The 25,826-nt window shown below is 42.2% G+C and overlaps 4 protein-coding genes across 4 annotated transcripts; 2 read left to right on the top strand and 2 right to left on the bottom strand.

Moving 5' to 3' along the window:
- Positions 1 to 3,830: 3,830 nt before the first annotated feature.
- On the bottom strand, positions 3,831 to 4,196 carry LOC126041314 (shematrin-like protein 1). Its single transcript, XM_049806800.1, has one exon. It carries the CDS (start codon positions 4,194 to 4,196, stop codon positions 3,831 to 3,833), a length of 366 nt encoding a protein of 121 aa, XP_049662757.1.
- Positions 4,197 to 7,760: 3,564 nt separating this feature from the next.
- Positions 7,761 to 8,045, top strand: LOC126040793 (scale keratin-like). The gene has a single exon (XM_049805690.1). The coding sequence runs from the start codon at positions 7,761 to 7,763 to the stop codon at positions 8,043 to 8,045; it is 285 nt and encodes a 94-aa protein (XP_049661647.1).
- Positions 8,046 to 13,143: 5,098 nt separating this feature from the next.
- LOC126040792 (claw keratin-like) lies at positions 13,144 to 13,467 on the bottom strand. Its single transcript, XM_049805689.1, has one exon. The coding sequence runs from the start codon at positions 13,465 to 13,467 to the stop codon at positions 13,144 to 13,146; it is 324 nt and encodes a 107-aa protein (XP_049661646.1).
- A 7,730-nt stretch (positions 13,468 to 21,197) lies between these two features.
- PRR9 (proline rich 9) lies at positions 21,198 to 21,635 on the top strand. The gene has a single exon (XM_049806799.1). The coding sequence runs from the start codon at positions 21,198 to 21,200 to the stop codon at positions 21,633 to 21,635; it is 438 nt and encodes a 145-aa protein (XP_049662756.1).
- The last annotated feature ends 4,191 nt before the right edge of the window (positions 21,636 to 25,826 follow it).

Below are 25,826 nucleotides of genomic sequence, written 5' to 3'. Positions count from 1 at the left end.
TTTTATCCTGTATGCTTTTAATCTGTACAGTAAAAAAAGTGGAGACACTGATGAATGAACATTCAGATATCATTGGTAAGATGTGAAGCCTAGTAAGTTTTGTCTTCACATAAGAGAAAGCAAAAGCTCTACTTCTTTGGCTTTTAAAATGGAACAGAAATTTTCTTTTTTTTACTTGGTGATACTTAACACTGAAGTTTTTGTTCATGGGCAGAATTGTATATTAGGCAAAGTGGAAATAGCTTTTTGATGGAAAGATGTTGCAATAATGAATATGGACAGGTCACGTGAATTGCTTTAGTCTCTCTGAAGTCACTGGAGCAGCTCTGATCTGCAGCAGTAGAGAATTTAAACCTTAGCACTTCACTGCACAGCAGAGTGTTTTCAGTATCCTTGCTAGAACTGGAAATAACAAAGTGTGTGAACCAATGTTACATGGGAAAAGGAACCGTTTACATGCCGAGATTAAAACCAGACAAGGAGGCTGTCTTTAACAAACTTGTCATATTGTGTACGAATGCTTCAGAGAACTTTTGAAAATGCCGTGTAGGGTTCAGGTCAGACATTAAGGCACCTACATGTGCATATCCTGAGCCTCAGACTAGCTGTCAGGATTAACCTCAGCTGCCTGTACTGGGAGCTTGGAACCAAGCACTCACAAACACATACGTTTGGATGTATATCTGCATGTTGAACCTCCTGTATCCAAAGCCCAAAAATACAGAGTATTATGTTCACTTTTAAGAGGAGAAGCTAAAGAACAGAAACTGTGTTTCTGTCAAATCTAACAAGGAGGGAGCACAGAAAGGGGCTGGATAAAATGGAAGCCAAAATCACATCCAAAGACCGAGGGATTTGCTCAATATTTCTTTCCAAATCCACCATACTCATGCCACCAAGCCACCACTGCTGCTGCTCCCTGCAAGCTGAGCCTACCCTTTACCTGCTGCTTTGTTTCAGGTTTGCCTGCCTCCCTCCACCACACCAAGATGTCTTGCTGCTACAGGTACCCATGCTACAGTGTGTGCTTCTCACCCTGCTACAGGACCATGTGCTGCTCCCGGACCTACAGCTGCTGCAACCCCTGCAACTACCGGACTCTGTGCTGCTACCGGAGCAGGTATAGCTGCGGAGACTGCTGTAGCTATGGGACCACACGCACGGCCCGATACTACTACCCTTCCTGCTGCAATTACAGCTACAGGTGCTGCTACCCTTGTTGCTAAACCCAGTGGCAATACCTCTGCAGCAAGAATCAACCCCAACCAGGCAAGCAAAGATGAACGGCTAATCTGAAGCAATGTTTACAGAAGTGCTGAGCCCCTGTGACAGCAACTGAAGTTACTGAGAACAGGGAGCTTGGATGCTCTCTAAAATTTCTTGGCATTTGTATTTTTGTTTTTCTTTCTGTCTGCTTCTTCCTGTCTTTCTCAATTATAAGTTCTCTTGTGATATTCTCCTGCATTTAAGCCCCTTTACACCCCTTCAGCAGTGGGAACAACGATCTGCAGTTCATTTGAAGCTTCTTACAGTTGCTGCACTGGTGTTAAAGGACTTCTGCAAAATTAGCTTTTGTGTCATCTGCATTTTCAATAACTACTTCCAGTAAGGTGCTGCAGTGCTGTGTAATAGAGAAGTGTTACAGCTGTCTCTCCTTTGATCTGAATTTACAGGTACCTAAAGAATGAACAACACAGCTTCAACAGAAAGGAATGATCTGTATAGCACAGTGCAATGACTCATCTTCTGTAGTTCTTTCCAGTATCCCAAAACTATAATCTTTCTATATCTGTGCCAACTCCTTTTCTTACAGCATTAATTTTTTTCTGCATTAAAAAAAAAAAAAAAAAAAAAAAAAAATTGGAGTTCCAGTCATCTTCTTTCCTCTGTCCCTAGTTTAAATTACTATACTGACAGTGGTGGCAACCTGAAGGGACTTTCTGTCCCTAGTGTTAGCAAAGCATTTCATACCCCTCCACGTTCAGAGCAGCCAATCCCAGTAAATATACTCTTTTCTTCCTTTCTACCCCTTAGAAATTTGAGAAATGCCACAATTTCTCCCTTTCCTTTACTTAATTGAAACCACTACCAGATTTAAGGTTAACATATTTCAGCATAATAGGGCTGCAAAAGTCTTTATAATAATGTTTTATAATTGAAAAGAATTAGTCCCAGGTCTCTACAGAGACTATAAAAAATGTTCAAGTGAACAGAATATTGTCCTATTCCTGGAAACCAAATTCAAATGTTCGCATTCCAGAGTCACAATTTCCTATCACATTCCAATTTAACAGACAAATTTCATTACCAGCCAGTGGAACATAAGAAAAAAAACCCAGAAACCTATATTAAAAGAAATGGGAAAAGAGTCAAGCAGGAAGTGGTAGCTTTTCCTGTCTTGATGCTGACCTTGAAAACTCAAAACACTGCCTTGATCTTCCACACAGACACTGGGTAGAACAAAATCCATTTCTACAGGTGCAGTTACAATAATTCACTAAATCTGGGGACTAAAAGCTATAAGACAGAAAGAAAAGTGGAAAAAAAGAGAGGCAAATAGACCTTAAAAAAAAAAAAAAACCACAAGTGAAACAGTACTCAATCTCCCCAGGGCATTTTGGTAGCTCTTGACTGCCAGCTGCCCCTGGCTAGGGAAGCAGTGAGAAACTACCATCATCTTCCTCCTCACGCAGCCACAGCCTCTCAGTTGATAGAACCAAGAGGTTCTACAGCCTCTGCCCATAACATTCAGTGGGAGAAAAAAGGCAGTAAAAATCAGTCATGACTCTGCTTCCTTCCAAAATATGGGCTCTGGGCACACTTTCCTGAACTGACAGACAATTGCCATGTCTCAGAGGTGCTGGCCAATGGATATCCATTTCTCCTACCAAATTCTTTACACTCCAAAGGGCAAATTCTTCCCACTTCTCCATCAGTGAACCCCTAATTTTTCATCCCTGATCTTTCCAAGTCCCTTCCAACCCAGGCTGTTTAATCACTCTATGATAATATATAAAATGCAAACTTATTTCAAAATCTAAAACCTGGTGAGTCCACACATTTGCAATTACCTATGACCTCTTCAAGATCGGATCACAGCCAGTGATGGATCATGTCCTAATCACATCACATTAGCCCAATAGCAGCACTGAAGTATTCTAAATGAACCAGTTATTTGGAACACACCAAACGAAATCCCAAAGCTGTAGAAACATGCATAACCAGAGATACAGCTAAAGTTTCTGGCAGCTACAAAAGTCCATGTTTCTCAGCTTGAGAAGGGCAAGTCTGTACAAGCAAATCCTTGAGTACACAAAGTTAATAACTTTGCCACCTAATCTGTATGATGCTATTAAATTCAGGATATTTAAGAAATGCAAGTGAAAAATAAAACCAGAAATACAGTATTAATGCAGCATAATTTTTAATATGAGTGAAAGGCAGATATACTTTTAAAGACATACAGAACTGAAAGACAACATTCCCAAAGACACATTATACCCTGCCTATACCATTCATTCAGAGTTAATGTTTTGTACATCATTGCAACAAACATAAAAGCCAGTTTACAAAGAACTGCAGTATCAAGGAGAAGCAAACTTTTGATCAAGAGGAGAGTTTGGGTGGCAAGAGAGCAAGAAGACAGAGCAGAATAAACATAAATCATCACAAGCACTTCAACAGCAGTGCAGAGCACTTAAAGCCTCTGTGGAGGGTGGCTGCTGTCACCGGGGCTCTGCACATCAGGGACCGCTGCTGCCAAGATTCACCGTCAATCTGTGCTTGCCAGACCTGGGTTGATCTTCATTTCAGCGACGTTCCTGCTGGGTTTAGCAGGGGTAGCAGCTCCCATAGCCGAACCTTTGGCTGTATCGTGTACTGAAGGGGTAGCCATAGCGGCCGGAGTAAAAGCCTGGGTAGCCATAGCAGTCCCCAGAGCCATAGAAGCCCCTATAGCCGCCATAGAGACTCCCACAGCCATAGGAGTCCCCAGAGCCATAAATGCCCCGGTAACCATACAGACCGCCATAGCCGTACCGGTCCCCAAGGCTGTAGAGGCCCCGGTAGCCATAGAGGCCCCCATAGCCCCGGTAGCCACAGGGGCTCCCACAGTCATAGCTCCGGTAACTATACAGGCTCCCGTAATTGCAGGGAGAATAGCAGTCATCATCACACTGGCCTTGGAGGAAAGTCATCTTTCTGCGATGGAGGCAAACCTGAAATGCAGCAGCAGGGAGGAAAGCAAAAGTAATAAATACTTCCAGTGGCAGTAACAGTCTCAGAGCCCAAAGACTTCTTTTACTGGCCCCATGAGACCAAGCACAGAGGCAAAATTATGACCAAATTCCTCAGCTCCTTATTACATCCCATTTCTATCATTTTCTCATTTACCCACTGTTTTTAAACCATTTTATTCCATTTTTCACTTACTGAGATAGGTGAAAGCACTGACTATGGAATACACCTGTTGCAGCTCAAAACCTTCTTGCTGCTGTTTCAGGATTTTTCTTACAGAATACTGTTAGGACTTGGCAATCCTAAATTTCTCTTAGTATATCAGTTTTGCATAGAGCTTTACATTCCCAAATTCTTCAAGAAAGCTTAAAGTGTCTGATGTTTGCCATGATAACACAATTCAGCTTTTGGGTCCATTGCTCCAAGACCCATTTCAGTGATTTGCACCAATTTTGACTGGTATCTGGAAATGCTGACAGCACATGTGAGAAACTACAGAGAGTTAGAAGACATGAGAATATCTGCTGTCATGCCAAACAGACCTGAAGACCTCCCTTAAAATAGAACAGAAGATTTATGGAAGAACCCACTGAGGGCCACGGTGGGGAATCCCTTCTCTAACTCCACTGGAGGCATCTCTGCAGACCTAATAAACAGCAATCCTTGTCAGGGAGCCAGATGCCCCAGGTACCAACAGGACCAGGAAAGTTTCAGCCCCCAGCTTTAAAACTTGAACCTGCCAGTTCCTGCAACGCAGTAAGCACAGATACAAGATACAGAGAAATCTTAAATTTCAGAGAAATCACAATCCCAACATACATTATTAAAGCAAAATTTCTAATGCATATGAAGAGACTGAAGGGAGAAAAGGCTTACCGAGTTCACCAGGAGGAGGAAGGCAAGAGAGCTGATGAGAAGCCTAGAGCTCTGAGCCCTTTTTATACTGTTTCTTTGCCCGCCTGGCTTATCTAAGACGCCCTGTGTATTCAAAAGTTTTGTAGCCTTATTGGTTGGAAAGCAAATTTGCCTGTACACGTCATATCTCCAATTAATATAATTTTCTTCATTGTTTGGGATTATTAGTGTGTTCCCAGCCTCCCATGTCACATATATTATAGGTTTCTTTCATCTTAAAATTTTCTGAGCCAACTACATTCCTGATACCATTTTATTGTCTTCACTGTCAAAACTGAAGTTTATTTTTATATAATATAAAAGCATTTGTAAGTTGCCAAATCCATTGGAGAGAGAGAAATTTTCAGTAAACAAGGAAAACTTTCCTACATGTTTGAAAATATCTGTTGTTCACTAGAAACTCTGATGCACCATGGCACAGGCTTCCTGTTTAAAGGGAATGTAAACATATTTAGGTATTTTGTATTAAACTACATAGCAACTTCAGGAAACAGGACCAGCACAAACTACAAATAAATCTTAATTGCATTCCTCGAAAGTGTTGATGGTGAATAAAATTCATGCTGCTGCACTAGCAGAAAGAATGTTTTCAACAGAAATATGACTACAGCATTGTTTGCAGTTTAGTTCACTTGAGGGCTTGACCACAAGTTCAGCAGAACAAAGTGGACAAGTATGAACTTGGTCTGGAAAATAATAAATGATAAGGACCTTGTGAGATGTACCAAATGGTATTTCCAAGGAACCATGTTAATATTTTCTTTTCAAAAAATCAACTACATGTATCAAATACGGTACAATACTGAGGAATGCTGGAGTTTACTGCAGAACTCCTTGTATGACCTTCACCTAATTTCTGGCATTAATTTGAATATAAAATAAGGATAATAATGAGCAAGCAGGATGTTGAGGCTTCCTCAGAATTTTGAATACCAAAGCACTTCATAAACAGTCATTAATGTTTTCAATTTGCAAAGTGTTGCAGTATTTAAATATTAATAGTTTGTCACCGAAAGACACCCCCAGATTTAATAATATGGTCACTTAAAAGACGCATCAATGTCTCTTGTTTCTAAGTCCTAATAAGGTGATACATTACATGTTTTATGAAAGTCAAAAGCTATAAAAAAATCTTCTAAAATAGGAAGAAATATTTGGGAACATTCATAAGGCAGTTGAAAAATTTCTTCAAAATTGCTGTTGTACAACCTGAGACAAAAATCAAACAAAACTGCTGGCAGGAGATCCCCACCAATATTACTGGGCAGCATGTACAGGTCACGATGGTGCTGAATAGATGCACTACTACGTTTCGGCACACCAAAGAAAAGCCTACTCCTTTTCTCCCCTATGTGTTGCACCATAGATGCAAAAGCCAAGCGAATGGAGTACCTACAAGCAGATTGCACTACCAGTAATGGTCTAAATATCTCCCAAAATTATTCCTATCCATCCAACTACAAAGAACTCCATGCAATTTTACTAGAAATGTGCTGAGCCCGTTTCTTCTTGTTTTAAGATGAAAGAAATTCTAAGGGTATTACATGTGTCATAACATCAGACTTTGAAAATATTAAAATCACTGACTCTAATTACATCAATTGAAGGAATAATGCATGCAACAAGATATGTTGTATAACTAACACCTAAGTTTAAGGAGGTATATATATATGGACCTACAACTCTGAAATTTTATTCACTTCTTTCAAGCTACTCCCCTCAGTGAACCAGGTAAGTCAATACTGACTCTACCCTCTTTCCAATATATGTATATTTGTATGTATATATGTTTGTATAAATATTTGTGTGCACGCACGTGAACATATACATATATATATATATAAAAAAAAGGCACTGGTGTGTACATATATGACGTGTCTATGTATACATACAGGCTTTCTGTAAGCAATTTCTTGTCATTTGGAGCTAATCCAAAACACAAAATTCTCTGCAACATCAAGGAATTCCTTCACTGAAACTTTTTTGGTGTTCCTGTGCTTATTTAATAGTAGGTTTTAAAGCACCAAAAATTTCAAGCTTATTGCCATAATTTTGAAGTCATAAGTGATTTCCAGTTCCAGATTGTTTTCATTAGGTGTTGGGAATTCAAATCCCTGGATGAAAACTTTATGAAACATTTACTACTACAAGTAGACATCCTGGAAGGAAATTCCTCCATTTCATTGCATTCTTTGACTTTACCCCATGCTGAGTGGCATGCAACACTACAGGAGATAAGAGGATGCATATGGTAGGCTGTTGGTCTCATCTGAATAAGCATCGGTACCTGAACTGATATATTTTTCTTTAATTTATTCAAATTGCTCTGTCTTCTGAAGTGGGAAAGTTCAGTTGGTAAAAACCATATTTTCTATATATGTTTAGCCATTTTTGAAAAGTTGAGGGGAAAAAACAGAAAAGTTGTTTGGGATTCAAGAGATTAGAAGAATAAATGAGATGGTTAAGAGGATGAAAAAGACCTGCAGGAGGGAGTGAATTGCATTTCCTCAGCTCTGTAAGAGCTTTGAGCCTTTCGTCCTGCTGTCAACAGCCCATAAACTCACCTTTGCTCTCAGTGTGTGTTTCAGATTTACCTGCATCAACGAACGATGACTTTCTACAGGGATCTTTATGATGATGGATGCTATTCACCATTTGGCTATGAAGACCTCTGTGGTTTTGGGGGCCTGAATGGCTACCAATTTGGGAGCCCATATGGCTACTACCAGGACCAGTACCGATGTGGTAGCCCATACAGCTATAGAAGCTTTGGGAGCCTGTATGGGAACAGAGGCTTGATTGGTTTGGGGGGCTATTATGGGTATGGAGACTTGTACAGATTTGGGTATGGCTACCCCTTCTCTTCTCGTTTTGGAAACAGATACAGCTATTGAAACTGCTATCCATGCTGAAACAGCAGAAATAGCAACTAAAAAATGAAATGCAGGACATGGATTCACGGCTAAGGTTATGGTGCTGAGAAACACAGAGCACCCGTGCCTCTGGCTGAGTTCAGCAGGACATGTGGGTGCCAGGCTGCGTAAGACTATCCTATACGCAACCCTCTCTAATATCTCCTGTTTCTTCAACTATTGTTCTAAAGGGCAACTTGAATTACAGCAAATACTGAGGCATCTTTACAGCATGTTGAGGGAGTAAAGCAAGACTTTCAGTTGTGATTAAAGTGGCTTTTAAGTTAATTCACAGTCACTTTGTATTGCCATAGTAATAGGAGTTTCTGCAACTACCATGAACAGGTCCACTTTGCTCAGCTATAAACTTCACCAAAGATGACATCTAGTAGAGAAGCTCCTGTTATATATCCATGTCGTGCCTCATCTGGCAGTGAACATGATTTACAAGCAACTCTGTGAGCAAGAAACATGTCTGGACTGTAAAACTCCACCATTTCCACAAGGAGAAAACATCACCTGGCATCAGACACACTCTGCTTGCTGAAGACCCTTTTGTAAAACTGCAAACTTATCCTTCCTGTTACTTACTGTTTCTCATTTTCATTAAAATTACTCTGCTTAATAGTATCAGATGTCCAGTCTTCTCTTTTTGTCTGTGCTCATACGCCACTGTAAAAGGACCAGCAGCACTGCCATTCTAACCAACCATACAATAAGAGGGAGGTCTAGACTCCAGATGTTAGAGAGTATCTCCACTTCCCCACCTGAAATGCTCCAGCCCCAACTCATTTCCCAGAGTAGGAAGAAGTTCTACTTTATTTTAACTAACCTGTGACCCTCAGTTTACTAAACACACACACATTCCTGGAGCAAGCTGGGGTTTGTGCTTGAAAAATAATTTTCAAAAGCAAGAGATTGAGTGGAAGTCTTTCAGTCTGCCAAGGAAAGATAGCAATGACACTCAAGGTTAAAGACACCTAAGAGAAAAGACCAAAGGCAACCAAGCTGTGACCATCTGCTGGAGGGATCATCTCCTTTGCAAACTGAACAGCCAGGTTATACAGGGAGTTCCTGTCAGCCTCTACCATGTCACCTTAGGAGATCAAGTAGTCTTGATTTAGATTTATAATTTTAAAGATTATAATCTGGCATGGAACAAGATGGTTCAACAAGCATAGCCTAGACAAAACTGCATAGATCCCATGCAAGTGAAGTTATACATCAAAGACAGCACCAGGAGTCAAAAATTTTGTTGCAGAAGTGACTGTGAGGGGGCAGCTCTGGGCTGATTTTCAAGAGATACCCTACATGGCTACCCTTTCTCTTCTCATGGGGACCACCTGCACAAGCATTTCTGCATTCATCAGCTGACAGAGCAAAGTAGTGGAAAGGGTCAAGAGAATAACTAGCAGAGCAGTTTGGAGAAGCACTTTCACAGACAGAAAAGCAGTAATAGTTAGCAGAACAGTCCCTGAGCTGTAAATGTTATTCCTCCAGTCCAAAGTCCATTTCTTTACATCCATGTCATTTTTTTCACTTAAACCATTTGAACTGGGCAGTAGCAGATGAGCCCCACAGATCCATTTCCTTGTCCAGGAAGAAGCAGCCACAGCCAAGAGATGGGCCTGGCTTGCTGCCTCGTTGCTCAGAGCTCATTTCTGTGTCCTAGTTTGAGTAAGGCAGAGACAGATCAGGATGTCCCAGGAAGAGGGTAAGGGCAGCGGCCTCCACCCTAGCCTCCTAGCAGGGCACGACGGCAATAAATCAGTACAACCCTTTGAAATTGGCAAAGCTATTAAGACATCTTTTGTAATCCTGCTAGCTGCTCTCAGCAACAAAAAGGGCTGGGTTCCCTAGGGAAAACATTAAAAAAAGGTAGAGTCTCCCAACAAAATAAGTTCAGTTTATGTCCCTTGTATGCCTTCTGGCACACAAGGCTTTTCCCACCTGCATGTACAGTGCAGAAAGGCTTACACAGATATACACAGGAAGAGAGACAGACTAAAACACAGAAAGCCAAAGATTTGGGTGAAATTCTCAGCCTGCCCAGGGTCCTTTGGCCCCAGCTTAACATCAGGTCCTTGTCCACATTTGCCAACACAGCAGTATTTATGGTGTTTCTTTCCTTCACCACATCCCACTCAGTTCATCACCAGAGGCACTATCACTTCCGACAGCGGGTGCAATCACCACCCAATGCCTGGGGAAAATGGCCCACAGGCTGTAATTGCCAACCACAGCCTTCCCAGACCTGTGACCTGCCTCCACTTCCCTCCACCACACTGCCTCAGAGCTGCCTTGGCACCACCTCACCCCCCTTTTTGCTTTGAAGATGCCACTGCTCTAGTTGTGACTCCAGCTCTGTACACAGCACTGGGCAAGCCCTAATGCACCTCACTGCTGCCTCTCAGCTAAGCAACCTCAGCCCTCCCTCACTCTCCCCGCCCCGCTCCATGGATCCAGGGCACCGGCAGGCTCTCATGCGCTGCCACAGGTCAGCCTTATGCAAATGCTGGAGCCCAACTACCACACAGGGAGGGAAACCAATTTCTCACCCCAGGTGCCCCTACCATGGGGCTCTCAGCCTTTAGCTGCCAAACAGAGACTGGATCCTTTTATTACCTATTCATTCAAGAACATCAGGGTGAGTCAAGAATTGGGGTCCAGACCATTCCCTGCCCCTGCAAACATCAGTCAATAGCACAGATGCTCATTTCCCATGGATCCATCCTAACATCTCAGTAAGCTCTGAGTTTCTCATACACCTGTTCAGTGGTGCATGAAGAGCATTCTCCCTGTTTCATAGGGTTTTATGCCCTAAGGCTTAAGAAAGGTTGGATGATTAGAGGAACCCTTGTGCCTGCCCATGAGATATTATCATAATAGATGACAGATGTCTAATTTAACTAACAGAAAACTAACTCCTGTAATTTCATTTAAACTTCTGAATGCCAGTCTGAAGCAGAATATATTTACTGTATGCTTGTGGGAAATTACCAGTTCAAATGCACCCTGTGAACAACCCACAGGAGGCATGCTGCAGGACATGCCTCCAGCACAAAGATTCACTGCAAGAGTGAGAATAATTTTTAAAAAATAAACTTATCCCAAATGAGAAATTAGACCCCAACTATGGCACAAACTGGACTAGAACATTTTTCAGAATACTTCTTAGAGTGCAATATTACAAATAACCTTTAAGGCAAGGGAAAGTGGACCATGATATAGGAAAAATGGCCTTATTAGAAGCAATAAGAAAAAACAAGAAGCATTTCAAAACTCACCATATTTAGATGAATCTTATCCCATAATGCAAAAAGGAAACTAAGAGACATTAACAAATGCTTCTACTATCTTAAAGAGACATTGGTAGCTTCTTAGTAAGCTACTTGATATCTTTAGTCCTCTGAAAGCCTCAGGGGATTTCACAGGAGTAGCTTTCATATCAAAATTATTAAAAGGTGTATTATAAATAGTTCCCTAGAAATCAACTGGCAAAATTCCCTAATTTTACTAACACTTGATGTTTTGTGGTAACTGCAAGTCTCAACTTATTACATGGAAAGTGCAACTTGAGAGGCCTCAGTAATAAACCTCAGTTCATTTTCAAATACAGCATTAGCATAACAATAAAGATTCTTTCATCTGGCTTTTGAGGTTTGGGGGATTTCTCTTTTGTAGGAAAGTATTTATGTGGCTGGTGAGAATCTGGTTTGATCACCTCTTCTAAGGGTCACCAACAGTCAATTACACACTACTACAATGCCTGGTCAGCTTTGTTTTCCTTACACTTATGGATAATAATTGTCCAACGACTGACTACTATGAAATAATCCAGCATTCTCAAGGCAGCTTGCGATACCGAATTATAGTGTTTCTGTAACAAAGTATTAATATGCTACATAACATTTCAAACACATACACAGCAGCACAGAAAGCTTATGAAATGTTTATTATTGATATATTCCTGAAGAAATTCACAATTCCATGAGTGAACATCACCATCCATTTTCACATGCATAGGTTACATTGCTGTAAAACATTGAGCAGAGCAGTAAAGGCAGAGATTTAATTTTTACACTCAAAAAAGCTGTTTTTACTAACACTTGGCTTCAGATTTTTCTTAGTAATACCAACTCCCCATGCACCTCTGCTCTGATGCATTGTATCGCTGCTTAGATGGGAAGGTTGAGCCTGAGGTAATGCACACTGTGCCAGAAAAGCCAATATTGGGGAAAGAGCTCCACAGGGCTGAGCAAGACCAGGAATAATGAAGACAAAGATGTGGGCAGCAGCTTCATGAAGGGACAGCTACAGCACAGAGGTTGCTGTGGAAAGGAGATGCACACACAACCCACTGCCAAATCTCTCGAGAATATCACTGTCCTGAAGCAGACCAATAAGATTGGTTTGGTGCAGCAGGACAAAGGCAACTGAATTAGGAGTAGTGGGGGGAACACACAGACACGCACCCACACATATTGGCCAATAACATGTTGCACTGTCATGTTTAATAAGAAAGAAGCAGATCATACAGAGGCAGGATTATATAGTACAGATTACAAATTCCTCACAACCTGTGGTTTGATGCAAGATGATTCATGTAATAACTGATGGTGCTTCCCTATTGCAGCTCTGTGTTGATATTCAGCCCTGATCATAGCAAGACGCATACGGCACAGAAACAGGGTATAGGCTAGTTGACTGCACAACCCTTTTTGATGTATCAGTAGCCACAGGAAGAGCCCACAAAGGGATCTAAAATGGATATCATACCAGATCCCTTTACATTGCCACAATGATACCTATAAGCCCCCAAGGTGTTAGTAATATAGTACATAGCATCAAGAACAGAGCACTTAGAAAGTTAGGAAGGCATTCAAAAGAGATCAGGAGCAGTCATCTGAGAAGGATGTAGATGGATTTTTCAGAAGATCTGAGCATCTACAGATGCATTTAATGGCAGCCCCAAATGCTCAAGCTTTCCTAAATGCTGGGCCCTGGAGCTTGGCCACATAGATACATCCTGCTTGTCATCTCCTGGATATTCTTCTTTCAGCAGCAACTCTCACTAGGTTTAGCATGGTCTACAGCTTCCAATTGGATAGCCTCGTCCCCATCTGGCACCACCATAAACATGTGAGCCCCCAGGAGCACGGGCAGCACTAAAGCCAGTTCCAACTTCAGGGGCTCCTGCAGATCCCACGACACTCTGCTGCGGGAAGGTGCTGAGGATCGGTCCTGGGAAGGTCACAACCACCGGCGGAGGGTAGATCACCACCCTGGAGTCAGGACACTGATGAACACAAGGCTCGTTGCAGCTGTCAGCAATGGGCTGTGGCACAGCCACCCCACATGGGGAGGCACTGCCATCAGTGCATGAGCTTAAAGAGTGGACCATTTTTCAGGTATGGCTAATCTGAAGCACAAGGGAATATATAAAAATAAGGCACAAATTCTCAGAAGTTTCACAATCAAGCATTATAATAAAAGACTACCAACAGGCTAGAGGGAAAGGCAGAATTTTCATAGCTCAGTTCCTAGAAGACACCTATAAATCTTGTATGGAACACAAGAACATCTGGAAATGAGTTTTCATGGAAAATTAATTGGACCTTATCCAGATCTGCATTTACCAAAGCCAACAGCTGAAGAGTCACAAATTTATTAACTTACATTAAGAAAACTTCAGACTGATATCAGAATATTTGCACAGAATTCACCTTAAAACTACAAAGGCTTTGCTAGAAAGAGGAATTCGGATGAAACTTACCTACTTCACAAGAGAAATAAGACAACAGAAATGATCATACAAGATCTGATGGTGAGCACTTTTATACTCACCCTTAGACTGCCCAAAGCATGAATCACCTACAGGCATAACATCCTAATCAATTACTAAACACATTTCTTTCCAAGACTTAACTTTGTTAATGAATGTCAATTGTTTTAAATAAATCACTCTGTAATTATTAGTTTGTCTTTCTACCCCATATGGCCTGTATTTTACTGCTTTCTAGACTCTGCTATTTCAAAACTTTATATAGAGGGGATAGATACTCTGCCTCTACATCTTGGAGAAAGACAAAATGTTTATATGGTTCATGCTTGATGTCCTCCATGAATGGACTTCTTCCCAGGCAGGTGGTAAACAGCCATTTGCTTGGAAGAAAATGTACTTGTCTCAGCCCAGGAAGAGTTGCAAAAGTGAGGGATAACCTGTGTTCTTGGCCTAGGGGTAGCCAGGTTCATTGTTCTGTGTTGAAGTTAGGCTCATAAAAAGTCTGGCCAAGGCTCTGTCACACTGCAGAAATCCTGAATTTTATAGAGTTATATATCCAAATAAGTCAGTGCAGCTTTTTCAGTTAGACACCAAGCATGTGTTTCTTTAAACATTCAAGCTTTAAGAATAAAAAAGGAAAATGGGTAAGGCCATATTTTATATGAAATTAAATGTCCCATACTGTGAAGCTATAAATCATGACCTGATTAGGGGTATGGCAAAAAGACAATAAGTAGGGTGTGGCTGAGGCAAGACCTTGTCAGACATTTTTTCCAGTGAGTCACTTCTTCAATAAAAGTGCACCTAAAGCCATCATAATAACACATGTTGCATATATAGAACAAGTGGAAGATGCATTTTGGAATCCCAATTGCTGATGAACTGCGATTCATGTTGCCAGTGTGGGGCTATCATCCAGCATGAGGAAGAGGCTTTCTGACACTCAGCAGTAGAGTGAGCAACAGATGCCAAGGATGGCAATGGCATTTGCCATACAGACACTCCCATGGGGCCATAGTGGGTAGCAACCTGTCCATTCTCATTTACACTTCATTTTACTTAAGAGCAAAGATATTTTGCTACTTCTGTAGTAATAGAGAGGACTTGTTTGGGCTGTTCTATTACACTAAACCTCACCTCAAAGCCTTCTCTCTTTCTCCCAGCAGCAGCATGTTCTTGCAAGGAAAAGCCTTCCTTTGGTGGAGTTAAAGGGGGGATGTGGTAACACTGCAGAACAAAGCTCCCCCCTTCCAGGGAATCTCAAGGAAAACATCTTGTATATCATCAGATTGGCAGCAAAATGAATTCTAAGGTCAGGACCAGACTCCACTGCATTATATGCTACTGTGGAGTAGAAACCTCAGTCAAGATTTCAACAATGGGAAATGACTGGGATGCTTTCCTACTTTAATTGCATACTGAGATTTATCTTCATAGTGTCATAATGTTTGAGGATGACATAGGATATTTGTAATTCCTTTGGAAAATTGGCTCCTCCTTTTCTATAATTGAAGATAAGCATGTGAATTGCAACATATGTCTTTATCTCAGCTTATATTGGGTAGCAATTTATCCCTAAATTAATTCCTCAAAAACATTGGAATTAAATATCTAATTACTATTTTCAAGTTAGCCAGCTGAAGATAAAACTGTTAAGGCTTATTTTAGAAATATAGTAATAATTCTGTCTTGAAAAGTCAAGATCTTCAATGTGAGAGGAATCCACACTGCTGGGATTTGTTTCATTCTCTGCTGCAGACTCCTTGGGGTTTACATCACTGCAGGGTCCATTTATGTGAACATAAAGGTTAACACCACTGACAGTAGGCATGCCAATGCTTTCTGAAAGCATTTTCAAAGCACATTGTAAAAGCTTATTAGCTGATGTTGTCATATGATTGGGGGTTTGGGTTTTTTGTTTTGTTTTTTAACAAGAGTATTACAACTGCCAGCTCAAACACTACCAGAGAAGACAAGGAAATAAAAGTGATGAGTCAACCAGTGAACCATAGCCAAAACTCAGTACTTAAAGAGTGTGTCCATAAGGAAGTAATGCAACAAAACAGTGCACATCAGCTCAATTTACCAGTTAAAACAAGCTTAAGAATCAAATTCCAGCCCCTTAAAAACTAAAGATACTAAACACAAATATCATCATCTTTGTATCCGTCAGGAGACAGAAAAAACACCTGAGCTGCAGACAAGCTATCAACACCTTCAAGCACTCAGAAAGTGCTGACAGGACACATTTATTCTCTATTTAACTGAAGTGTTAAGATTCTTCAGAAGACTTTAATAGTCCTCTGTAAGGATACACATGAAAGATGTATAAAACCTTAAAGGACCAAGCTAGAGCTCACCACCAGAGCAGGTAGCTCTCTGAAGACATCCATTTGATTATACTGTTCAAAAACACAGACAGGTATCAAGAATCTCATCTTTGAGACCATTGAAAAACCACAACAAATAGATCTGATCTACAAAGTTTAAAAATCAAAAAATGTGTGCGGCTTAGTGTGCACACCACAGCAGGTGAGGCAGGAACCTTAGAAATAATTACATCCATTACATGTTGGCTTTGGTTAATAAGGACTTTGTGCCCAAAAAGGTGTTCTCTCCACCAGGCTGACCAGGAAAGTATATAAAAGTAATTTGAGGCTCAGAGCTTCATCCATTTCTCTTGGTTTCTCCTCCTCAAAACAGGTATATGTGATCATCTCAACTGCTTTATAACCACTATACTACATCTAAATAGACTGTAACCTGGAGAGGCTTAGCACACTTAATTTCATAACAAAGAATATAGACATGAGAAGCCACTGAGTTTTTTCCTGTTTTGTCTTAAAGTTAGCAGTACCATAAAGGCTGTGAAAAGACAGCAGCGCGGGGGGAGCTGAACTTGTTTGTGACTACAAAAGCATGGAACTCAGTGTGTATTTTTTAGAAATATAATCTACTGAAACCCTGGAACTACATTTATGTCAATTTGCTTTACTTTAGACAACAGTTGTGCACTCTACTTTTCCTTTGCATTAAAAGATTGCATTTTGCTGTTGCCTTTCATGCTTTCTTTTTCTCAAAGGAAAAAAGTTTTCTTATGAACAAGGCTTTAGATATCCCATGAGTAAAAGTCCAGAGCTATTCGACTTCTGAATGAGCACCCATACAGTTTGACGCCCAGCTTACAAAAAAACGGGACAGGCTTGGAGATGTGCTGCAAACATCCTAAAGACAGCCTTGATGCCTGCTCACCACTACACAGAACAGATCCAAAACTGTTGCCCTCTACACTTAACCAAACCTATCACTTACCACTGGCCCAGTCTTAAACCCCCCAGCAACACTACATTATTCTGCAGAGAATAACACACTTCCCCATAATTTAGCATTCCATTAGGTGCTTTTAATTTTATAGATGTAAACAGCTTCAGAGACAACATGCTTTGAAGCCAGCCAGCACTGGGCTCAACATCGCAAGAAGATTTGTAACTGCTTCCAGCAAATGTGAAATGGAGAATTTCCCACCCAGACATATCCTCCGCTACCCAGCTCACCACTGCAAGAGGGTCTCAAACTTATCAGCTGGTCCTGATACTTCTCATTGCTCTATGTGATAGCTCATGCAATAACTTTAAGCCATGAGCCATAAATTCACCTGGAAGGTTGAGAACCAGAGAAGAAATACCCATTTTTCAATTGCCAAGGGTTATGACCCAGCCATTGAGACTCTCCATGCTGTGTTATGAGCTATGCGATGGAAAGGTGAAGAGCAATGATCTGCCACACTCTGGTACTACACCAAAGTAAATGCAGAGACAGAATTACTAATAAAGGCTCCTGCCTCTGAGCATTACATCTGAGTTAAATTTGGCTAATTGGACATTGCATCATCATCCACATGCCCACTGGGAAAAATATTTTCCCTTGAAGCAGATGGCATTGGCTATTGCTTAACATGGGATATCAAGATGAAGCCCTGGCCTTACTGCCTGTATCCATCATTTTGTCCCAAAACAAGGGGTTGCAACAAGAGTCAGTATTCAGGGTTATAACTATATTCCCCTTTATAATATACAAACTTGTATTATATTTACTAGTTATGTAAAATCAGGGAGATAAACCACTAAATTCAGCTGGCCTTTTTCTGAAGAGATACTCTGAGCTAGAAAGAGGAAAAAAGGACAACACTGAACTTTATTGAACCACAGTCATGCCTCATGGCATGACCTGTATCAGAGCCTATTCTCACCCCCACACCTCAGCTTTACTCTACTGATAAATTAAGATGGTCCTCACGGGTACCATGCTTGTGCAGACCTATGTTTACCCATACATAAAACAAGAAGAGCACTGACAGAAGCTATTAAATAGCATCTTTATAACAGGACCTCTTAAAACTCCTCACAAATGCTCCTTAATGTTTTACATGAGCAAAGCTCTTAATGATGCCAGCACATATCCAATTTAAAGGATGCATCTCAAGACATCAAAGGCTGCTAATTACATCACATGTAGGAAGCCGTTTCCCTTCTGATAGACAAGCACAAGGCACACATACAGGCAGCATCCACACAGGCACAGCTGAGGTCTAGGTGCAAACTAGCAGCTGTTGGTATGGTCACATAGTAAGATAATAGGGTCATTAGAAAAGCACTCTGCCCTTTGCTATCACTGGGATGCCATAATCTATTCCAACCTGGTAATTCCTTGTTTCGCACCAAAGGAACCCAACCAGATGTCACCAACACAATTGCTAATCAAATCAGAGTGCCTGTAGGACCACAGCAGCCTGTATAAAGCACTGCCCCCACAGCCAGCTTCTAAATCCTTGGCAAAGTCATCATTCCCTTCATTCCCTGCAAGTTAGCTATGCCAGTTTCCAAGCAGATGCCAATTCACCACAGGATGAGTCCTGTGGCACAGCCCTGAGACTTTTATGCCCCACCAAATGGCAGTATCAGCTTGCCTGCACACTTTGCACTGGCCTTGTTTCCAGCCATAAAAAGCAACCAAATGCAAAGCCTAATAAAACCAGGGAATGACTCTTATTAAGTTTGAAGAGCACTAGATCAGTCATACAGTGAGTAGACAAGTGCCAAGCTTTAGGTACATCTCTCCTAGCCTCACTTCACAAAGCCAGATTCCTCAATGCCCCCAAGCTGCCTAACTGCATTTAAATGAACAAAAGGGAAAATGGAGTAAGGATGATCATTGCTCACTTCCCCCCTGCTGCTTCCTGATTGTCAACCTGCTAAAAGAAGCTTTAAGAGGAAAGGGACAGCTTTCTTTACATAACTAATGAGGTCAATGGAATAAAAGGCGGCTTTTACTTCTCCTATAAAGATTTAAAATGGAAAGAACCCATAGGGTGTGAGGTGCCTTTCATGGTATTTGGGGATAAAAATATATTAATAATCACAAGTGAGTAAGATAATTACAGCCAACAGAAAAGTGACATATGAACAAATTCTCTCCTGTATCTAATTAGGATTTGATACACACTGGCTCAGGTTTTCCATGCAGTCTAAAAGACCATATAAAAACACTCATTTCCAAGCTTTCAATCCAGTTCTTACTCTCTGCTGTGAGCTCGGTAAGTTATTTGCCTATTTCTAACTAGCAAAATGTCTTTTTGTTAGTACTTTGAACTTGAATCTAGATGCTGCAGAAAATACACTGACACTGCGAATTAAGGGGGTTGTTTCTTTTAAAGGCTCTTTCTTGGGTTGGTTGTCTTTGGTTTTTTGTTTTGTTTTTACAGGCACAGACCAACACAGGCTTTTAAAGTTGAGCCTGAGATTTACAGAACCTCACCCGGTTTGGGATGTGTTGTTTCCACTTCAAGCTGGCCTTTTAGGTACCCATATCTTTAATTTGCTTTGACAAAAATGAATTCTAGATTTCTTCTATATTGGAGGCCACTTATTTTAGTTGTTCAAGTAACTATTTCTGTTGGCAGCTGACCTTTACCATCCTAATCAAAGACTGATGTAGATAACTTCTATTATACCACAGAGGCTAGTTTTTATCTGGAATAACTGAAAAGTTTGGCTTCTGCATATTCAAGACCCCTTTTATATGCGCTTTTTGGGGGATTCTTCTTTACAAGAGCTAGAATCACCTACCCACTTTCAAATATAGCAAGAAAACCCTGATCCAATTCTGCCTGGCATTTCTCCTGTGTCAGCAGTTAATTGTCAGCTGACATCTTTCTGAACAAATCATGTTTATCTACAGTAGCTGGGACCTAACCCTTGAGAGCTTGTTCTTAGAGTCATCCTGTATATCTGCAAGAGCAACTGCCACCAAACTGCAAAGTAGACGCCCAAGTGCCATTTGCTGATGCTGAGGAAAGCTGATTTGCAGTCAGATTTTAAATTTTAATTAGGAAATCCAAGGTCTCTGCACTTCTCCACACTCAATCACATCTTTGGAATGGACACCTCTTGTCTCCCAAGTGTGGCAGAGACAGCTCTGACATCCCACAGCTAGGCAATGCCTCTTCCCAGCAGCTGTGACAGACCCTGCACCCTCTTGCCTTCAAGGCAGGCCATCTCCATGCCAGGAGCAGTTCAGCCCTGGCAGTATTGGGTGCTCCACAGGCTAATTCAGGCAGCTGAGGTGCAAACATGAGCAGACACCTCCTGTGATTCTTGCAGCCCTTTGGTCCCCCAGCTTCTAGTGGAGCAAACTCAGAAAGAGCAAGAGACAGCAGAGTACAGAGTAGCCAGTAAAGCAACTACACAACTGCATCCTCAGATGCAGAGTTACATTTGACTTTTTCTACTTATATGGGACACTGGCAGCTTGAACCAGGTTTCAAAAGTCACTCTGCCCTTAATGAACATTAGGCTTTTAAAAATAGAGCTCTGCCACATCACCCTGCCAAAGATAACAATCTTCTGTTCTGCAATTTAAATTAGCATAAAGGGCAATACTTTCTTTTGCTTTACCTAGTGCCAGCAGAAAGCGATTTGTTTCAACTGAAGCATCTGGAAAGCAAATAAATGATAGCCCTTGCCACAAAAAGATGACAACCTCATCACTTATCCCAGATACGCCATTGCCTCACTAGCTGAAGCATGCAGGCCACTTCACAGCTATGCTTGAAACTCCCCTTCTTCTAGGTATAATAGCTACCTGCTCCACGTGACATCTGAAGCTATGAAAGAGCTAATTAGTTAAATGCAATGCTGTGCAGTTTCTGCTACAGAGATGAGGGCTAAGAGTCACAGCAGCAAGCTCAAACAGCAGAAGGGCAGCCTATCAGATACAAGCAGTGATCTGCAGGGAATTCATTTACCTTTCTTCCCTACTTTGTTTTTTAGGTTCACCTCCATCCCAGAACAATGGTTTATTATGGGTACCAATACAAGCAGCAATGCTATATTCCAGGTGGAGTGAAGTATGCCACACCGGTCTTCACGCAATGCCACAACCCCGGTGTGGTGAAGTGTGTGTCATGTACACCATGTGCTTCCAAAGGCACCGAGATGTGCAGTTTGAGGAAGACCATGCAGAGCAGCCCCATGTGCTCCACACCATGTTCGTCACGGTGTGTTGAGACACACATTGTGGAAGGCCACTCTTCCTCCTGTAGCCCCACATCTCCTGATCCATGCACCCACATGCAGGGCAGGGAACATCTCTGCATGCCACACTGTGGACAGCCAGGCATTACAAGATGTCCTCAGATATGCACTCCAGCTCGCATCTACCAACACAGCTCATATCCTTACTCATACCAGTGGTCCAATAGCTACCACTACAACTGTGGGCAACAATAAGATCCATGGAGGTGCCCACAGAACAACCAGGTGATGAAGAGCAAGATGCACACCCTAGCTGAGTTCACAGGCACAGCTTTCAAATGGACGACTCTTCTCCTGCTGCAATCACTAGGGCTTGTGGACAACCTGATACCTTTACAAACCAGACCTAATTTAATCCTCTTCATGTTATACTCTGCATTAGGTTTAGAGGTCTCATAGCTTCATATCTAGTCTCCCACCATCTACAGTGGGCTTAGATCTTAACTGCATGAAGGCAGTTTTTCCATGACTGCCAGTGTAAAGGATATGCACTGCCAGTGTAAAGGATATGCGAGTTTTACCATGGGCATAATCACTCACATGGGATGACATTGCAAAGTGGCCTCAGCTAGCACAGTGCTAACAAAAACTAGGTCCTTCCGTGCTAACATTGCTAAGAATACACACTTCTTTCTGCTTTCAACTTTGTTCCAGAGATTTTGTACAGAAACTGGTTTTTAATTCTGTGCTTTGCTCTATATGCAACCAACAGAAGACAAGTAAATATAAAATGGTGGAAAACAGGACTTGGTTTTCAAGTCAAGGGGGTGTACTGTGTGAAGCAATTCACTCTGGAAGCACTTACTACTTACTACCACCTCTGATGTACCAGCTGGAAGTCAGAGAGTGGTTGCTCTATAGTCTGCATTACTTTATTCGCTATGGTATATAACCAACATCTCACACAATAAAGCCTCTACTGCATTGAACTGCCCACCTTCTATTTTGGTTTCTTCCTCCATCCCTTTTCACACTTGACTCAGAGCTGAAAATTCTCAGTTGTACAACAGCCAGGGAAAGAGAAGCTGTGCTTCCACCTGCACTGGTAACAAATACTCAGCTCCCCACAGTGGATCTCAAAACAACTTACAGAAAAGCTGAGACAGCTCTAAGATGACTAATACAATGAATCAATAAGCTACCAGCAAACACTGGAATTGTCAGGGCAGTGCTCTAACCCCTAGACCACACTGCTCTATGTGGTAGGTCATTAAGCTATTCACAAATTAAGGTGTTATGGCCCCGTCCACCAATAAATCCTAATTAAGTTTACCCTAAATCATGCCTTGTGCATTTGTAAACTGTACCCCAGCAATTCTTTGTGCTCCATCATGTGGCCAATGGATTCAAGGAGCATGAGGGAGCTACAGCAAGGCAAGCCCCAGGCAGGCACACACTCCTCCACAGCACAGCAGCAGAGGGCTCAGCACAAAAATTCCAGGCTATCAGGGACTCAGTGCCACAAACACCCAGCCATTTAGAATAATGCATCAGTATCAGAAATAAGCATAGCAGAAATTGTTAGATGTGTAGTGATTTATTTTTTTTTTTACTATCAGCCATGACATGCATTGAAATCGATACTCCCAAATATGTCACTTGTGACAAGGTTAGGCAGGCTACAGGACTCCAAATTCAGTTTGATATGCACAGCAAGGAAGATTCTTTTAAAAGAACAAAAGGTTTGAAGCCAAAAAATAAAGTATACATCTTGAAGCCAGAAAAAAAAAAAAAAAGAGACAGCAGCTCTGAAGCGGCACAATTTCCCTGGAGTCAGCAGAGGTGAGGATGACTTACACCTGCTCCAGATCTGCCTAGTAGGAGAGAAGTAATAAAGTCATGCTCTCCACCAAGTAGCCAAAGGGCATGCCTCTGATGTGGTTGCATTCAAAGGAGGGTGAAGCTGTTTGGCAATACCCAGGAAGGGGAGGGCTCTCCCATTCCCTCTCCTGGCTGCTACACTACAGCCTGTGAATCCAGCACATCAGCAGACTGAGGTTACAACAGCAACATGAACAAAGGAGCCTTTCAGCAGCTCTCTTCATGGTTTTTTTCACCCATACTTTCATGCTACACCAAGGCTTTAAGAGGTCCTAGGTAATCAGACGTTTCAGTACTGTTTAAAAGCTGATTGCCTTAGTTCATCATGCTCTCTACATCACTTGCCTGCAAACACTTCCCATTTGCCCAACTCTGCTGAGCTCCACCAAATTGTGGACAAAAGTATTGCAACAAAAATGCATGTGATTTGAATGTAAATGCATCTGTGCAATACAGCTGTCTGCTCTTTCAACAAGCTGGGCAGCAACTACCACACTTTTATTATTCCTAGATAAATACAAAAAGAGTGAGAAATTAGGAAGGCATTCAAAGTGTCTCTGCCATTCAGAAACCTCTATCAAACTTTCAGAACTGCCTACAGAGGCAGACAGATGCATCAATGTGGTTAAATTCAAAATACCATGTGGTCAAGTTAGCCCAGCCTAGGGAGACAGGGAACATTAGGTTAGAGCTACGCTGCAAGTGCCACAGCCCACCAGCCCATAGCAAGGCCAACCTGCCCCAACGAGTTCAGGCTAGTCTGCACTAGCCAGCCAGCCCTGCCCTTGGATATTTGTAGGCTGAAAGCAAACAGCAACTCAGTCTCCTAACATAAAATTTGCCCTTGACAATGTTACATTACATCCTCTATAACTAAAGATTATAGAATTAAAATTATCTTTCAAACCAAGAGTGCTTTCAGCAGTAGCTGATAACCAGCAGTTTTAACTCAGCAGCATCACAAAGAATAATTCAAACAAATACTTCAATAAAAATATTGTGAAAATAATTAGGACCACAATCTTTCCAGTTCCAGGTGCAGAGCTTAGGAACACATTAGAAACCTTTGTCCCATCCCAGATTGAAGTCTTACTTAGTGTACTTGTTCCCAGCCACTGTCCCCAGGAGGAGGGAGCCACCCAACAACTCTGGGGCTTCTCAGAGACCACATCAAGTTCTCAACAAGTGTCAGGAGGACCTCAAATATTTGCAGGGTGAATATGTTCTCTCCTTATCAGCTTTGACTTAGCACATATCTACAGTTCAAAACCTGGCAGGAAGAGCAAGAGAAAGGCTGCAAAGAGGAGGACAGAAGTGTGAGTTAATGAACAGTGGCATCATCTCTACCAGGCAAGAGCCAAAGGCAACCAGGAGAATTTCATAGCTACGAATTTGCTCTTTAGTGAACTTCTGGTGCAATTCAAAAGTATAGCAGTTGGTGGTTTGACCCCCATACCATAAAAAACATCCTGACTCCAACATCAGCAGTAAAGCATCCAAAGCCACTTCCAGCACACAGTAGCCAACAATTCACAGGAGAGCAGACTCACAGGCTCCTCTGCCTGTGTATTGGCTTTGTGTGGCAAGGTTTTGGTCGCAGGGGTTTATAGGGGTGGCTTCTGTAAGAAGCTGCTGGAAGCTTCCCCTGTGTTCGAGAGGGAGCCTATGCCAGCCGGCTCTAAGACAGACCCGCTGCCGGCCAAGGCCCAGCCAATCAGCGATAGTGGTAATGCCTCTGTGATAACATTTTTAAGAAGGGAAAAAAAAGTTGGGACAGACGGGAAAACGGCAGCTGGAGAGAGGAGTGAGAACATGTAAGAGAAACAACCCTGCGGACAGCCAGGTCAGTGAAGAAGGAGGGGGAGGAGATGCTCCAGGCGCTGGAGAAGAGATTCCCCTGTGACCTGTGGTGAAGACCATGGTGAGGCAGGCTGTCCCCCTGCAGTCCAGGGAGGTCCACGGTGGAGCAGATATCCACCTGCAGCCCAGGGAGGACCCCACGCCAGAGCAGGTGGGTGCCCGAAGGAGGCTGTGACCCCATGGTAAGCTCACACTGGAGCAGGCTCCTGGCAGGACCTGTGGATCTGTGTGGAGAGGAGCCCACAGAGCAGGTTTTCTGGCAGGACTTGTGACTCCCTGGGGGACCCAAGCTGGAGCAGTGTGCTCCTGAAGGACTGCACACCATGGAAAGGACCCATGCTGGAGCAGTTCATGAAGAACTGCAGCCTGTGGGAAGAACCCACGTTGGCGAAGTTCATGGAGGACTGTCTCCCGTGGGTGGGACCCCACACTGGAGCAGGGGAAGAGTGTGATGAATCCTCCCCCTGAGGAGGATGAAGCAGCAGAAAATAGCATGTGATGAACTGACCGTAAACCCCATCCCCATCCCCCTGTGCCACTGGTGGGGGGGGGGGGGGGATTGGTAGAGAATCTGGGAGTGAAGTTGTGCCCAGGAAGAAGGGAGGGGTGGAGGGAAGGTGTTCGGAGATTTGGGGGTTTTTTTCATTAGCTTACTCTGGTTGATTTGTAATAAATTGAATTAATTTTCCCCAAGCTGAATCTGTT

Source organism: Accipiter gentilis, chromosome 7, assembly GCF_929443795.1.
Source record: "Accipiter gentilis chromosome 7, bAccGen1.1, whole genome shotgun sequence".
In the NCBI taxonomy this organism is placed as follows: domain Eukaryota; kingdom Metazoa; phylum Chordata; class Aves; order Accipitriformes; family Accipitridae; genus Astur; species Astur gentilis.
This window is presented reverse-complemented; position numbering and strand designations above follow the sequence as displayed.